Source organism: Lycium ferocissimum, chromosome 10, assembly GCF_029784015.1.
Source record: "Lycium ferocissimum isolate CSIRO_LF1 chromosome 10, AGI_CSIRO_Lferr_CH_V1, whole genome shotgun sequence".
Lineage (NCBI taxonomy): Eukaryota > Viridiplantae > Streptophyta > Magnoliopsida > Solanales > Solanaceae > Lycium > Lycium ferocissimum.
In genome coordinates this window covers 23774478-23792971 of record NC_081351.1, presented here as the reverse complement: position 1 = coordinate 23792971, position 18494 = coordinate 23774478, and the positions used below count along the sequence as shown (strand labels likewise).

General features: G+C 34.5%; 1 protein-coding gene across 1 annotated transcript; it reads right to left on the bottom strand.

The window, feature by feature from the left end:
- Nucleotides 1-623: 623 nt before the first annotated feature.
- On the bottom strand, nucleotides 624-14919 carry LOC132034736 (G-type lectin S-receptor-like serine/threonine-protein kinase SD1-13). The gene is given in 16 exon segments (XM_059425100.1): nucleotides 624-1107; nucleotides 1892-2042; nucleotides 2143-2380; nucleotides 2685-2895; nucleotides 2980-3272; nucleotides 3481-4653; nucleotides 9686-9695; nucleotides 10711-10989; nucleotides 11843-11917; nucleotides 11919-11994; nucleotides 12093-12330; nucleotides 12423-12482; nucleotides 12485-12632; nucleotides 12738-13030; nucleotides 13386-14292; nucleotides 14294-14919. Coding segments are annotated over 16 exon segments (4821 nt in total). The 5' UTR covers nucleotides 14681-14919; the 3' UTR covers nucleotides 624-825.
- Between the last annotated feature and the right edge of the window lie 3575 nt (nucleotides 14920-18494).

The window sequence follows — 18494 nt, the reverse complement described above, 5'->3', positions numbered from 1 at the left end:
TTGTAGCCCATTAATTATTTGGCTAAAGATTTCTCTTTTACATTGGTGTGGGCACTGTAAAAAAGTAATTAGGGGTCGCGTACCTCGTGTCTAATTACACCCGGTAGCATTTTATTTCACAACCATTTCTACTCTTTTAGAAAAACTATTTACACCCAGTAACTATCCCTTTTAAAACTGCAGAATCCCCAAAAATTATGGATATGGTGATATTTTGAAGGTAATAAGTGTTACTAATGTGAGGAAAGTAAATGTGTAATGGAGGTCAATGAGTAAACACATCAGCTGCTTATTATTAGTTTCAACACTTCAATCTAAATAATTAGTTTCTCATTTATAAAATCATCTTAATACCAAAAAGTATTTTTCACCACTTAATGTTTATCAACTACTTTCAATCAGGTAATCTGAATAGGCTCTTATAAGCTTATTCAAACAGTCTCATAGAAGACTCATATAGTGATTCTATCGTTATTTTACTTTGCACGTTCGAGATATATGCATTTCCTCCTGCTTCATAGAATTAAGATTCATTTCTTGACGCTAATATTCACTTGTGGCATAATATATTTGATGAATTGACATACGTAGATGCAAAAAGAAATGGGATAAAATAGCTAGCAAATGTATAAATTTTGTATATTATCTTTAAATATACATATGCTATGCATATAATGTACGTATAATATACATATCAATGTATAAGTTTCGTATATTTGGGCTACCGTCGTAATTAAGTTTGGCAGAATGGATAAAAGAAAGAATCCCAAAAGAAATTGGTAAAGCAGATGTTAATCTAGTTACTTTTCACAAATCTCATGTTAATTATCTACCATCAAGGTTTGTCAAAGTAACATAATTTACAGAACCTCCATTAATATCATCATAAAAGTTAGCAAAAGCAGGCTGCAATGGTGCTGGCAGACTTATAACTTCACTCGAAAGCATAGAAAGTACTGTTGAAATTGTTGGCCTGTCTCTAGCAAATTCTTGAACACATAGCAAACCTATGTGTATGCATTTTGTTAACACCATTTCAAAGTTGGGATCCCATATCACTGGATCAATGAAATTTGATAAATCATTCTCTTTCCAGTGTTCCCATGCCTGAACAAAAAAATGTTTTAGTGGTTTTAGATGTAAAGAGTTGCAAAACTTCAGGTTCAAACACATAAACGGATTCTGGATTTGAAGTTTATGGGTTACGATTCTAGTCCTTTGAAGTTAGTGAGTTCTTATAATTTGTACAACTTAAATGGACAGATACAGGATTTGAGCCAAAGCTACTGAGTTCCGCCGAACCTATAATGTAAACGGCCTATCCACCCCTGTTCAAACATGCAGACAGAATATGAAGGAAATCCAATAGAGTTCTAATCCGGTTGTCCACAGTAAACATATGATGACCCCAAACAAGAAATCTAAGACACCTAGATACTCGAAAATTGTTTTTCCCAAAAAAGTTGAAATAATATGACTATGATACCGGATACAATCATACAGGCAAAATGGGAATAGACACCTCTAGATGACTGAAGAACCAAAAGAGATGTTCTTATAATATGGGGGCTCCCCTCCAGCGGGATCAAAAAAGTTGTATTAAAGTTTCCGTCGATCAACCTTATTTCACAGGGCTATAACATTCTTAAGTTCTCAAGTTAGATTCTGATGAACGTCTTTATCAAAAAAAAATTTGCTTCTCTCTTCGGTCAAATTAGAAATAATGTTATAATGTTTATTTTACTTTTCACACATATGTTTCATCCTAGTCTTCTCCTCTGGGAATTAACGAGTATTGAGATAGATTCAATTTTTGTTTTGTTTTATGAGACTATATTCATCCGAGATATATTGAGAGGTACAAGTAGAACAGAGGTTTAAATGAACTTACATATCCAAGAAGGCTTAATGACATCTCCTCATTCCAAAAACTTGCAACCTTTTGCCCACTCATGATCTCCAACAGTAGCACTCCAAAGCTAAAAACGTCGGATTTCTCAGAGAACGTCCCTTTGATTGCGTACTCTGGGGCCATATACCCGCTAAGACAATGCAAATTAGATGATAAGTCAACGAATTGGCTTAATATGGGAACTTTTAGACAACAATGAAAATTTGCACATTGAATGTTTATATACTTACTAGGTTCCTGCAACTTTCCTGGTCACCGCTTGATCTTGGTTACATTTGAAAATCCTAGCCATGCCAAAGTCGGAAATCTTTGGATTGAAATCATTGTCTAGCAATATATTACTTGGCTTTAGATCTCTATGGATTATCTTTATTCTTGAATCTCTGTGTAGATATAGTAGTCCTCGGCCAATCCCTTCGATAATGTGCAATCGTTTGCTCAAATCTAACATCCCTTTATGCGTCTGATCTAAATATTCATCAAAAAGAAATGACATTTAAGATATTTTATTCCCGTAACAACTTAAGCATTTGTATGAGATAAAACAAGAAAGTTATAATGAACATACAGTCAAACCTCTCTATAACAATGACGTTTGTGTGGATATTTTTTTTACTGCTATAGCAAAATACTATTATAGAGAATATATAATATAACATAATATTAAATCGGTTCCAAAGAAAACTTGGCCTTTATAGTTAAATGTTGTAATAGAGAATGACTGTTATAGAGAAGTCTGACTATATATATTGCTGATTTTTTTAGGACTAACCAAAGAGAAAAACATCCAAGCTTTTGTTTGGCAAATACTCATAGATCAACATTTTCTCTTCTTTTTCAATGCAACATCCCAATAATCTAACAAGGTTTCTATGTTGGACTCTAGCTATCAACAAAACTTCATTCATGAACTCTTCCATCCCTTGTCCTGAGGCGGTCGAAAGCCTCTGGACAGCTATTTCTTCTCCATCTGCTAATACTCCCTACGAACAAAACAGGAAAGCGATATTACTAGATAGTTGCATTTACAAGAACGGATTGCTCCACTCGAAGAAAAAATGGTTTACCTTGTATACTGGACCAAAACCACCTTGTCCAAGCTTATTGTTCTCATGAAACTGGTCTGTTGACATTGCAAGCACTTCAAACTTGAAAATTGGTAACTCCTCCAAATCAAGTTTAGTAACATTTTCTTCCCAAGAGATCTTCTTTTCGTCCAACTGATGGTTCCTTTTAAAGTGAAGCCATATTTTACCTCTTCGCCTTGACATCCAAAACCAGCTGAGAAACACACCAACACAAATGATAAAAAATGATACGATCATTAGAATCGCGATCAGTCTAATCTCTCCGGGATGATCTGCAACAAAAACAAAACATGTAAAACTACTGAAAACAGTGGAAGAACTCAATGAAGATCCATTGGTTGCGGAGACGGAGCCAGGATTTAAAACTTATGGGTTCAAGATTCTAGTCATTTTAATTTAGTAGGTTCTAGATTAATAATTTGCATTTATACAATGAATTTCTTAAGACAAATGCAGAGTTTGCTGGAAAAGAATTAGTACCGAGTTCCGAATGTGCCACACGGATGTAAAGTGTCGTGCCAGAGCCTTGGAATTTTTGAACGTCAATCAGGAATCTGCTCCAAGACATGCAGCCTATCCCGATGTCAAAAGCATAGGCTAAGCAAGAACAATTACTCAAGCATTGGCTTCTGCATTCATCTTCAAACTTAGGAGGTAACCATTCAGCGAAATCGGGCACTTTCATGAATCCCATCTTTAAAAATCCATCTCTTTCACTTGTTATGTTCTTTTCTTGATTACATTGCAACGGTTTCCTCCTCACACAACCACTAGTCCAATTTCCCTTTTCCCATTCCTCTCTATTCTTTGGCTCGAACCCTCTTAAACACGAACAAATTGGCGAATCCAATGAATTGCAACTCCCAAATGGACCACAAGTTCCATAAACATCACAATCGTTTTGTATAGCCGACCACAAAAACTTCCAAATCCTATCAATCCCGTCCCAGTACGATTGCACAAAGTTCCCACTCGGGTCCAACACGATCCTTGTCACTTCCTTTCGTTCAACAAGACCCGTAACATAGACAGTACCTTCATCATCAACAACATCATATCCACCTGTGTGCACGCTACGCATATCCTTCACCCCAATAAAAACCTGACCATTCCATTGACCACTTCGCCAGTGAAGATTTTTCCCTTTCCAAATCAAAAGCTGAGGAAGAATCACGGCAATGCTAGTCGAAAAATTCCCAAAATTTGGGTCCAAAGGGTTTTTCCAAGATCTTAACCCTGTTTTCTCCCCTGTTTTAACAGAGTTAATAGGTATTTTCATCTTAGGCAAAAATGTATCACTAGGATGTTGGTAACTTTGCCATATTATGTTCCCATTGCTCGAGTTATCGAATAAAACAAGGTTCCCACCTTGTAATTGAGCAGTAATTGAATTCGTATTGACCTGTGAAGCAGATGAAACGTTCGACGTCCAAAGAATTTCTTTCATTCCATTCATCACAACAAGATTTCCATCCTTGTGAATCTTGAAAACCCCAGATGAATCTTTCAATGGCTTATCTCTATTTGCAACCCAAACAACAGTTGTTTCAGAGAAGTTATACCAAATACCAACGTAACGATTCGACGTATTTCCAGGACTGAAAAATCCCAACTTGAAGATGTTATCATTGCACCATAAAGTTCTTTGGATCTCTTAGATACTTGAGTCTTGTTAATGCTACATATTGAGAAGCAAAGTCCTAAGTAAAAAGAATGAAAAACAAGAATGTTAACAAGAAAATCTTGAAGATTTTGGTTACTAGTCATCATCACTTTGGTTTTTTCTCTGCTGCAAAAAATAAAGACTTTGTTGGAATTAGGCTGGAATTAATGCCCTTTTAAATTTGCAAGAGTAATATGCATACGCAACCACAAAAAAAGGTACGGTGTTGTAATGACTAAGTTCACATAATGGTGAGGGACGGTAGAGTCTGTTTCGGCCGTAATTTTTCCCCAATTTGAATCACTCTCTAACTTTGTTATACAGTAGTTTGTCCACATTTTTGCTGATAATAAGTTGACACTTGACAGTGCATTAATTTGAAAGAACTATGTTGCTCCTAAATGTACACGTAAGTATATGCGATCTTACAAGTAATATAGAATATCGTATTCACTTATGATAAACTATTTACTAAATTAAACTAATGCTAATTATCGAAACAAGAAATAAAATTCAAAGTTATATTTATAAACTAACTAAAAATAAAAGAAAGCAAATAATGAACTTCCATCAAGAAAGAGCAGACTTTTATCGGAGAAGAGATAAATCTAGGGCTATGACCACTAACAATCCAGTTGAGTCTTCCAATTGTTATATCTATTTTATTTCCTGGATTACTAGTTGAGGGGGTTAATATTTACTTTATGAGTATCTTTCGAGTTTCTCACAAGTCTGTAGATGTTACTCCAATGCCTATATCCCTATAGTCATTAGAAAATAACAAGAACGCATTTAAATTTCCGTAATCAATTAAGCAAGACTAAAGGGTATATTCCTATCCTCAAGAGCGAAATGATTACTCGAATAAACTTTATTTTTTCTAATTACGCATGCAAATTTCCTATCCCTGGTTCAATTCACATAGCCACAGATAGTGTTCAATTATTGGCCAGATAATCAAACCAAGAATAAATAAATAACCCAAAGATGAAACCAATATATATAACCGATAATCAAACGTGAACTTTCGCTAGTATCAAAACCCTAGAACTATAAAGTTTAGCTCCATGTAGACATGGAGAAAAAATAACAAATCATCCGAATAAAAACGAAAAAATAAGTATTACAGAGAAGAAAAGATAAAATCCTATAACTTCGGCCTCCACGGCGGCTCCAAGCTCTCTCTAGGTCCAAAATTATGTAAAAATTATGTAGAATAGGTATTTATAAGGTACCAAAAGGCTTGAACTTTTTAAAAAACCAATTCCAACTCGAACCGGAAAAAATTACTAGAATAACAGCCACAATTCCCATGAGCAATATTTCTGGCTGCCAGGTGCGTGTGTTGACTTTGCTCTTCTCTTTTGTTCTGCCTCTCTATTCTTTTATTCTTCACTTGGTTGCCACGTGCTAATTCAATTTCAATCTTCAATCTACAATGTGTTACTCTTGAAACATATTTTCCATTCAATCTATGTAATCCCCTTCCTTGTCTCCCTTTTTTCCTTTCTTTTCTTTTCTTTTCTTTTTGTTCCACGTTTTATTCAATTTTTGCTCCAAACGTACTAATTCAATTTCAATCTTCAATCTTCAATCTACAATGTGTTACTCTTGAAACATATTTTCCATTATGTATTCATTATGTCCCCTTCCTTGTCCCCCTTTTTTTCCCTTTTTTTTTTTTTTTTTCCTTCCACGTTTTATTCAATTTTTGCTCCAAATCTCTTCATCTTCATCCTGCTTTATTCAAAGGTCAAAAATACCCTTGAACTATCAGAAATGGATCACATATACCCTCCGTTTGCATTTAGTATCAAATATACCCTCGCCGTTACCAAAGGAAGCCACAATTACCCCTCCACTTAATAGTTGGCCGTTTAGGCGCGTGACGATTGCCCACGTGTGGAAAAAAATATCCACGTGGACGGCCACGTCACCCCTCTCCCTCTTCCTCTTTAGTTCAGGGGTATTATTGACCCCTTTTTTTTTGTTGTTTTTAATTTTTTTTTACGGATTTTCTACACCGGACATACCCCCCCCCCCCCCCCCACACCCACAATTTTTTTTTTTTTTTTTTTTTGTAGTTTTTAGTTTTTTACCTCGAATTTTCTACACCGCCACATACTCCCCCTCACCCCCACCCCCCAAAAAAAACTTTTCTTTTTTTAAGTTTGTAATTTTTTTTTGAATTTTCTACACCATCACATACCCACCCCCACCACCCAAACACCCCATCACCCCTCCAATTTTTTTAATTTTTAACCATGCAAACTTTCAATTTTTATAAAAAAAAAAATTTATAAAGGTAAATTAAATATGAAGTAGAAAATACGAGAGAGGGTAGGGGGTGCGTGTAGAGAATCAAAAAAGAAAACTTTTCAAAACTTTTTTTTTTGAGGCGTGGTGGGGTGTCGGTCATTTTGGCAGGGGGGGGGGGGGGGTCATGGGGGTGCTGGTGTGAAAACAAAAACTTTTTTTATTCTACTTTATATTTAATTTACCTTTTATAAAAAAATTATAAAAATTGAAAGTTTGCATGGTTAAAAATTAAAATTTTTGGAGGGGTTGGTGGGGTCTGGGAGGGGGGTCATGGGGGTGGGTGGTGTAAAAATTCAAAAAAAAAAGTAACTTTTAAAACTTTCTTTAAGAAATTTTTTTTGGGGGGGGGGGGGTGGTAGGGGTATGTGGTGGTGTAGAAAATCCAGAAAAAAATTAAAAAAAAAATTGGGGGTGGGGTGTGGAGGGGGGGGTTATGTGGTGGTGTAGAAAATTCGGAAAAAAAAATTAAAAACTACAAAAAAAAAAAAGGTGTGTGTGGGGGGGGGGGGAGGGTATGTGGTGGTGTAGAAAATCCAGAAAAAAAATTAAAAACTACAAAAAAAAGGGGTCAAAAACACCCTTGAACTAAAGAAGAAGAGGGAGAGAGGCTGACGTGGCCTTCCACGTGGATAATTTTTTCCACGTGGCACTGCCACGTCAGCTTAAACGGCCAACTGTTAAGTGGAAGGGTAATTGTGGCCTCCTTTGGTAACGGCGAGGGTATATTTGATATCAAATGCAAACGGAGGGTATATGTGATCCATTTCTGATAGTTCAGGGGTATTTTTGACCCTTTTCTAATAAAAATATAATATTAAGCACAAATCATTATAATTAATACTCAAACAACGATTAAAAGTAATAGAATGTGAGGCAACAATAAGTAAATATATGCATTTTTTTACCGAACATCAAACTGCTCACATGTCACAGCCAGACACTTATTTTTTATTTTTTTTTGGCTTAACCACTGAGTATATGAAGCTCACTGGCTCGATTAAGAATGTTCATCTTAATTAGATCCACTAAAGGGGTAAAATGCTCCTCACCGAAAAGTTTTTCATTCTCAGAGCTCGAATACAAGACCCATAATTAAAGGTGAAGGTTCTCTTCCATTTCATCCATAACATTCCTCAGTAGTAGCCAGGCCTACTGGCATAAAATGTTCCTTATCGAAATGTTTTTTATTCTCAATGTTCGAATCTAAAACCCCTAATTGAAGGTGAAGGATCACATCCAGAGTGAATTGGTTAAAAACCCTCTAAACTATCACCGTTTTGCGAGTCTCATACTTAACTATTAGGTGTTCACAGAACCCCTCTAAACTATCATGAACTCATACTAAAATATCCCCCGGAGAAATATGACATGTTATGTGAATATCACGCCTCAAAAGCTCCTCCAAAGAATTCCAAATCGTGATATACGTGGAACTTCTTGAGTGAATAAGTTAAAACCCCCACTAAGATTATCACCATCTTGCGAGTTTCATACTTAAACTATTAGGCGTTCACAAAACCCTCCTAAACTACCACAAACTCATTTTGCCACATGGACTCATTTTTAAGACTTTCTCTCAAAGAAGTTATCCCAAACATTTTGCCACATATTCAGCCGGAGGTTTGTAATCTAAAGAGAGTTACAGTCCAAAGAGTAATAACATGAACACCTAATAGTTAAGGCATAAAACTCGCAAAATAACAATCATTTAGGGGGTTTTTAACTTATTCTCTTTTTCATCCATAACACTCCTGATCAATGGTTGCCAGCCAGCCCCCCGCCCCCCACTGAGGGGGTAAAACTCTCTTTACAGAATGATCTTTCATTATCAAAGCTTGAATCCAATACTCCTAATTGAAGGTGAGGATTCTCATCCACCGCGCTCAACAGTGATAGCCAGGCTCATTCCTTAATGAAGTGACAAGCATGCTTGAGCTACCTACTGAGCAAGGTGTTGTTTGGTTACTCTCAAACACTTTTGAATTTCATCTTCATCTGTATAAATCTCTGTGTTCCACTTATTTCTAACGCAAGTGTTTGAAAACCGCAAGAGGCTAGGATTCAAATTTCAACAGAGATAAAAATAAAATAAAATAAAAAAATAACGCTTGAGATTGATTTCTTCTCACCTACCTAAATCTTGGTTAAATAAGTTAGCTGGTACATAGAAGGTAGCAGAAGGTAGCAGGTATCCTTTGAAATAGTTGTGAAAATAAGAGAATATAAGAAAATGGCTTTTTCAAATCTCTTATGTGTTTTTTTTTCAGATCTCTTATGCGAAAAAAATGAAGATCTCTTATAAAAAGGTCATAAAACTAAATAAAGTTTGTAAAGGACCACAAATCCAATTCTCCCATCCTTTTCTTGGACCACTATTGGTGATTGAAATAATTGCACACATTATAAATGCAGATGAATCCTCGTATGTTCTTGTGATGAGTCTCTAGTGGAATATTCCAGTGGTCACAATTGAATCATAGCAAATACTTATCTACATTGAATAGTTATATCAAATCAATCAATTTAATTTTAATAGTTAAAAATTGAAGTGAAAATATATATCATTAAATGGTTTGGTGATAAATAGATGTATGCAAGATATTTCATTGATCTCATGTGAACATATATACGAGTAAGTTTTTACCATTGAGTCATATATAGTAGCTTCTCCCCAGTTAATCATTCCTTACTTCCCTTTTTTACCATTAGCAATCTGAAAAACAAAGAGAAAAGGATCATGTAACCAAAAAACAAATTGCCAGTTTCCGAGAACTATAATGGTCCTTTGGACTGTTCTATATATTGGTTAATTTGCTGTATTATTTGTGTTATTTTCAAAGCAATTGTTGAAGATTTACTCTTCTGTCTAGTTTTTATTATAATTATTAGTTTAGATAATTAAACTCCCTCTCTCACATTGCGGATCCCAAGCCGGGGTAAAGGAGGAAGATCGCGGTAGGCTGACAGATAGAGTAAAACTTGTCAATTTATGACGAATCCTGATAATACAGATATCGTTGGGACATGCTCACATAGGAAAGCATTACGTTGGCACTTGGATGTGATGAAAAATGAATATGGAAAAGTTGAAGATTTAATATCCAAATTTACTTCGAAATATTAGGCAATCTAACGCACATACACCGAATCATGTCACATAAAATGGAACGAGGGGCCATGTTAGAAAAATAGAAAATCATAATCGGAAAAGAAATGGCTTTGAGGCATGGATAAATCGACTTTCCTTAAAGAGATATCGCCCGTATACAAATTGGGGAAAATACAGATAATTCCCTTCAGGATACAACAAAGCTCGTGTTTATACCTGCAGATTTTTCTATATGCTACTTCAAAAGTGTCCTTATATTTATATAAATTGAGAGATGACTTTTAAGAATAGTCATACCCTTTTATGAACAGATGTGTCTGTACATTTAAGACCTCCAAATATTACAAAATATCTAACCGGCTATGATTCCAAGGCCGGCTTTAGGGTAAAGCCCCTAAAGCACAAGCTTTAGGCCCCCAAATTTGGGGGCTGCAATTTTATTTTCAATAATAAGCTAAATGGTTAATTATTTTGGAGAGTAATGAGTATATCTTTAAGTAGAAAGTAATTATTTGGGCTGCCGCCATAATTAAGTTTGGAATGGACAAAAGAAAGAATTCCAAAAGAAATTTAAAGCAGATGTTTATCTAGCTACTTTTCACAAATCTCATGTTAATTATCTACCATCAAGGTTTGTCAAAGTGACATAATTTACAGAACCTCCAATATTATCATCATAGAAGTTAGCAAAAGCAGGCTGCAATGGTGCTGGCAGACTTATAACTTCACTAGAAAGCATGGAAAGTACTGTTGAAATTGTTGGCCTGTCTCTAGCAAATTCTTGAACACATAGCAACCCTATGTGTGTGCATTTTGTCAACACCATTTCAAAGTTGGGATTCCATATCACTGGATCAATGAAATTTGATAAATCATTCTCTTTCCAGAGTTCCCATGCCTGAACAAAAAGAATGTTTTAGTGGTTTTAGGTGTAAAGAGTTGCACAACTTTAGGTTCAAACACATAAAACGGATTCCGGATTTGAAGTTTATGGATTCTGGATTCTAGTCCTTTGAAGTTAGTGAGTTCTTATATTTTGTACAACTTAAATGGATCTTTTAAGACATATACAAGATTTGAGCCAAAGCTACTAAGTTCTGCCAAACTTATACTGTAAATGGCATATCCGCCCCTGTTCAAATATACAGACAGAATATGAAGGAAATCCAATAGAGTTCTAATCCGGTCGCCCACAAGAACATATGATGACCCCAAACAAGAAATCCAAGACACCTATATTGATCATGGTATAAAGCATGCCTAGATACTCAAAAATCGTTTTTCCCAAAAAAGATGAAATGATATGACTATGATACCGGATACAGGCAAAATGGAAATAAACACCTCTGGATGACTGAAGAACCAAAAGAGATGTTCTTATAATATGGGGGCTCCCTTCCAGCAGGATCAAAAAAAGTTGTATTAAAGTTTCCATTGTTTAATGACATACAATCTGGTCGATCAACCTTATTTCACAGGGCTATAACATTCTTAAGTTCTCAAGTTAGATTCTGATGAACGTCTTTATCAAAAAAAAAAAAAAATTGCTTCTCACTTCAGTCAAATTAGAAATAATGTTTGTTTTACTTTTCATACATATGTTTCATCCTATTCTTCTCCTCTGGGAATCAACGAGTATTGAGATTGATTCAAATTTTTTTATTTTTTTTTTTCCTTTTGGTTCTATGAGACTATATTCATCCGAGATATATTGAGGGGTACAAGTAGAACAGAGGTTTAAAGGAACTTACATATCCAACAAGGCTTAATGAGATCTCCTCATTCCAAAAACTTGCAACCTTTTGCCCACTCATGATCTCCAACAAAGAGCACTCCAAAGCTAAAAACGTCGGATTTCTCAGAGAACGTCCCTTTGATCGCGTACTCTGGGGCCATATACCCGCTAAGACAATGCAAATTAGACGATAAGTCAAGAATTGGCTTAATGTGGAAACTCTTAGACAAGAACAAAATTTGCACATTAGATGTCTATGTACTTACTAGGTTCCTGCAACTTTCCTTGTCTCTGCTTGATCTTGGTTACATTTGAAAATCCTAGCCATGCCAAAGTCTGAAATCTTCGGATTGAGATCATTATCTAGCAAGATGTTACTTGGCTTTAAATCTCTGTGGATTATCTTTATTCTTGAATCTCTGTGTAGATATAGTAGTCCTCGGCCAATCCCTTCGATAATGTGCAATCGTTTGCTCAAATCCAACATCCCTTTATGCGTTTGATCTAAATATTCATCGAAAGAAAATGACATTCAAAATATTTTATTCCCGTAACAACTTGGCATTTGCATGAGTAAGAGCTTTTTTAGGACTAACCAAAGAGAAAAACATCCAAGCTTTTGTTTGGCAAATACTCATAGATCAACATCTTCTTCTTTTTTCAATGCAACATCCCAATAATCTAACAAGGTTTCTATGTTGGACTCTAGATATCAACAAAACTTCATTCATGAACTCTTCCATCCCTTGTCCTGAGGCGGTCGAAAGCCTCTTGACAGCTATTTCTTGCCCGTCGCCTAGTACCCCCTACGAACAAAACAGGAAAACGATACTAATGGACAGCACACTTACAACAACGGGAGTTGGAACGGATTTCTCCACTCGAAGAAATCAGTAAAAGAAAAAGTTTACCTTGTATACTGGACCAAAACCACCTTGTCCAAGCTTATTGTTCTCATGAAACTGGTCTGTTGACATTGCTAGCACTTCAAACTCGAAAATTGGTAAGTCCTCCAAATCAATTTTAGTAACATTTTCTTCCAAAGAGATTTTCTTTCCCTCCAACTGATGGTTCCTTTTAAAGTGGAACCATATTTTACCTCTTCGCCTTGATATCCAAAACCAGCTAAGAAATACGCCGACACAAACAGTAAACAACAATAATATAACCAGAATTGCTAATAGTCTGATCTCTCGGTGATGATCTGCAACGAAACCAAAGCATGTAAACTACTGGAAACAGTAGAATCACTACTAAAAAAAAAAGCAGGAACTAGAGACCACAAATTTTGTAGTTAAACAAAGGAAATTCGTTGCTAATCGTATTTAGGGACAAATTATGAGATAATTCTGTTAGCTATGACCAATTTAGCTACAGATTAGTGCTTAAGTTCATAGCTAAACCCCATTTTCTCTTTGTAGTGAATACACTATAGAGGCAAACCAAGAAACTATTCTTGAAATTCCGCGAACTTAATGAAGAATTATTGACTGGGAAAAAGGGAACAACTAGAATAGTTTTACGAGGATAATGAGAGTTTGCTGCAATAGAATCAATACCGAGTTCAGAATGTGCTACGCGGATGTGAAGGGTCGTGCCAGAGCCTTGGAATTGCTGAACGTCAATCAAGCTTCCGCTCCACGACATACAGCCTATCCCAGTGTCAAAAGCATAGGCTAAGCAAGAACAGTTACTCAAGCATATGCTTCTACATTCATCTTCAAGCTTAGGAGGTAACCATTGAGCGAAATTGGGCACTTTCATGAATTCCACCTTTAAAAATCCATCTCTTTTACTACTTGTTTTGTTCTTTTCTTGATCACATTGCAAATTTTTCCTCCTCACACAACCACTAGTCCAATTTCTCTTTTCCCATTCCTCTATATTTTTTGGCTCGAACCCTCTTAAACACGAACAAATTGGCGAATCCAATGAATTGCAACTCCCAAATGGACCACAAGTTCCATAAACATCACAATCGTTTTCTATAGCTGACCACCAAAACTTCCAAGTCCTCTCACTCCCGTCCCAGTACGATTGTACCAAGTTCCCACTCGGGTCCAAGACGAACCTTGTCACTTCCTTTCGGTCAACAAGACCCGTAAGATAGACAGTACCTTCTTCATCATCAACAACATTATATCCACCCGTGTGCACGCTACGCATATACTTCACCCCAATAAAAACCTGACCATTCCATTGACCACTTCGCCAGTGAAGATTTTTCCCTTGCCAAATCAAAAGCTGAGGAAGAATCGCGGTAATGCTAGTCGAAAAATTCCCAAAATTTGGGTCCAAAGGGCTTTTCCAAGATCTTAACCCTGTTTTCTCTCCTGTTTTAACAGAGTTAATAGGTATTTTCATCTTAGGCAAAAATGTATCACTAGGATGTTGGTAACTTTGCCATATTATCTTCCCATTATTCGAGTTATCGAATAAAACAAGGTTCCCACCTTGTAACTGAGCAAAGAATTGAATTCGGATTAACCTGTGAAGTAGATGAAATGTTCGACATCCAAAGAATTTCTTTCATTCCATTCATCACAACAAGATTTCCATCCTTGTGAATCTTGAAAACCCCGGACGAATCTTTCAAAGGCCTGTCTCTATTTGCCACCCAAACAACAGTTGTTTCTGAGAAGTTATACCAAATACCAACATAACGATTCGACGTATTTCCAGGACTGAAAAATCCCAACTTGAAGAGGTTATCATTGCACCATAAAGTTGCTGGATCTCTTAGATACTGAGTGCTGTTAATGGTACATATTGATAAGCAAAGTCCTAAGTAAAAAGAATGAAGAACAAGAATGTTAATAAGAAAACCTTGAAGATTTTGGTTACTAGTCATCATCACTTTGGTTTTTTCTCTGCTGCAAAAAATAAAGATTTTGTTGGAATTAGGCTGGAATTAATGCCCTTTTAAATTTGCAGAGTAATATGCATCTGCAACCACAAAAAAAGGTACGGTGTTGTAATGACTAAGTTCACATAATGGTGAGGGACAGTAGAGTCTGTTTCAGCCAGAATTTTTCCCCACCTAAGTGAATCACTCTCTAACTTTGTTATACAGTAGTTTGTCCACATTTTTGCTGATAATAAAGTGGATAGATGAAGTGTATTCCATAATAAAGTGGATAGATGAAGTGTGGTTTGGATCTCATATGTCAAATCAACATGTCATTTTCTTCGACCACTATTGGTGATTGAAATAGTAGCTCCTTTACAATACCATAGAAACTGTTGGGAGCTAATTGCACACATTATAAATGCACGTGAATCCTCATATGTTCTTGTGAAGAGTCTTTAGTGGAGTATTCCAGTGGTCACAATTGAATCATAGCAAATACTTATCTAGATTGAATAGTTATATCAAATCAATCAATTTAATTTTTAATAGTTCAAAATTGAAGCGAGAATATATATCATTAAATGGTTTGGTGATAAATAGATGTATGCAAGATATTTCATTGGTCTCATGTGAACATATATACAAGTAAGTTTTTACCATTGAGTGTTATATTGTAGCTTCACCCCAGTTAATCATTCCTTACTTCCCTTTTTTACCATTAGCGATCTGAAAAACAAAGAGAAAAGGATCATGTAACCAAAAAACAAATTGCCAGTTTCCGAGAACTATAATTGTCCTTTGGACTGTTCTATATATTGGTTAATTTGCTGTATTATTTGTGTTATTTTCAAAGAAATTGTTGAAGATTTACTTTTCTGTCTTAGTTTTTATTATAATTATTAGTTTAGTTAATTAAACTCCCTCTCTCACATTGCGGATTCCAAGCTGGGGCAAAGGAGGAGGATCGCGGTAGGCTGACAGAGAGAGTAAAACTTATCAATAGATGACGAATCCTGAAAATACAGATATCGTTGGGACATGCTCACCTAGACAAGCATTACGTTGACACTTGAATGTGATGAAAAATGAGCATCGAAAAGTTGAAGATTCTATACCCAAATTTTCATCAAAAATATTAGGTAATCTAACACACATACACCGAATCATCAGGGACGGATTTGCCTTGCCTTGACACCCCTTCGTCAATTTTTTTACTAGATATATTTATATAAAAGGAAAATAGAACGTAGATCTATTTATATATAATAGGAGAGGCAAAAGCATGATATGATGACAAGTGTCATCACCAGAAAATTCATATTTAAAAAATATAATAAAATAAAAAAGACAAAAAAAAAATGAAAAGAAAAGACAAAAGTGAAAAAACAAATTAAGAAAATAAAAATAAAAACTGCAACAATTAAAAAAATGCAAGGAGCAAACTACTTCAGCAAAATTTAAAAAGAAAAAATGGCAACAGTTAAAATATTTAAAATCCAATAACCACGTTTTCTCCTCCTTATTTCAAGGAAAACGTAGGCTACATTGTTTAATGAAGAATTTGAATTTAAGTTAAACCCTGCAGATTTAAAAAAAAAAAAAAAAAAAACCGTGCAGCCATAATCCAGGGCACGTTTAGACCTCTTTTTTTTGGGGAAGTTATCATATTTTTATATTAACTATTTAAACTAATAAAATATATTTTAATTAAATTAACGTATTTGAACTACTCCTTAAAAAATTGCAGATCGCTTACATTAATTTTTTAAATCGAAATATAAGTTTTAATTACACTTTTGAATCCAAATCAGTTACAACTTCTCAAATTTATCCTAAATTCATCCCTTACAGTTTTTATCTCTTCTTTTCAATTTGTATTCTTAACCCTACAGTTTTGCTCTCCTTCTCTTTTGCTTACTTTATTTTTAGAATCTCAGTAATGGTCGCGGACTCGCAAGGATGACTTGATAAGATTCAAGATACATGTGAAGGTGAAAGATAATACTGATGATACCACATTTGTTCTTTCTTATGAAGATGTTGAAACATTAATTGATTCGACTGCAAAAAGTTTAGTGGATCTGAATCATTATCAAGTGATGTTCCTCTACAAGTTACATTATTGTGCAGTCGTAATTTAGTTTTTAAGATTAAAAGTTGAATAGGACAATATTGACGATGCAGTTTCGAAAATTTGCTATTACAATTTTTAAGATGTTGTAATTTATATTTTTTTACTCTCCAGCAATTTAATTTTAAGCTCTTTTGTATTTGAATTTTCGCAGGCAAGATGGAGCATCGATTTTTAATGTCTATTTACCGGATGAGAAACTAGAAAGGAACTATGCTCTTCATTTTATCCTTAGTTTGTTGTACCAAAAGACTTCTCCAGCCCATTGAAACTCTATATGTTGTGAACGCTCAGCAAATTAAGGAGACTAATCCCTACTGTGGAATAGATTGTAATGATGTTGGCACAAATGACATGCGTGAGCAAAATGTCTTCGAGACTCTAATTGGGAAGCAACAACAGATTTTGCTTGCAACTCAGATTGCCAGGATGGCAATTTAATTTTAAGTTCTTTTGTATTTGAATTTTTGCAAGAAGATGGCACATCAATTATTTTATTAATGTAAACATAATAAAGATTTAGTTCTCCTACCATTACTAAGATATGATGATTTAATGAACATTGGTTGTTAATTTTTAGTTAAGTATTTTTTATTGTTTCATACTGAAAAAGTTTATGATTTCCTTTGATTATTTTATGTTTTTGTTGCAATTTTCAGAAACCTAAAGTCTCATCCGGTATTGATTCTAAGGTCAATGATGAAACCACAATAATTAAGGTATGTTTCTGTAAAAATTAAGCTTTGTAAATCATAAGGACCCGCTTGGCCATGAGAATATTTCACTTTTTTGCAGAAAATTATTTCACTTTATTTGGAAATCAGCGTTTAACCATGAGAATATTCCACTTTTTTTCACTTTCAATACATTCAAACAACCAAATATTCTTTTGCAAAAACAATAACCAAACACAACTCCATCTTCAACTCCAACTTCAAAATTCCAAATAAAGTGAAAAATATTTGATTTTCATGGCTAAACACCTACTTAATATTCCGGACATTACTTTTATCTTTTATCCGTTAATTTTTTTCTAACTTAATGTTTTTTTATTAATCCATTTCATTTTTTAAATTTTAGGAATCTCAACATGATTTAGTCAGGCCATTGAATGAAGATGTCTCTGAGCATAAGAATGCTATAAGAGGCTAAAAATGAGAAATAAAATACCAACTATTTTGTAAGATCATGGGCCATCTCAAGTTTATGATTGGGAAGTTAGAATGAAAACTTTATTTCATGTTGTATATGATTTTAATACGATATTTTAAAACATTGGTATAATTTATAAAATACTAATAAATCAAATCTTTGTTTATAAGTTACAAAAGTTAAAGCAATCAAGTCAAGTCCTATTAAAATATTGTTAAATTATTACATAGAGATGCCACTAATATTCTTAGGTCTATCTCAAGTTTGGATTGATTTAAGTTATTTATAGCTCTCAAAATTATATTTCTTTTTTAAATTTAAATAATGAAGGAATTTTGAGAGTATTAAAATAATATAGATTTAAGGAGTACAAAATATTTGTTTATATTCATAGTAAAAGATGAGTGATAAGTAAGGACATAAGCGGAAAACTAATAAACAATCGTATGATTAGGTACTTAAAAATGCAAGCACAATAAATATGCAGCAAGAAAAAGAAATAGTGTATAAATAAAAAGAAATAGTGTATAAAGG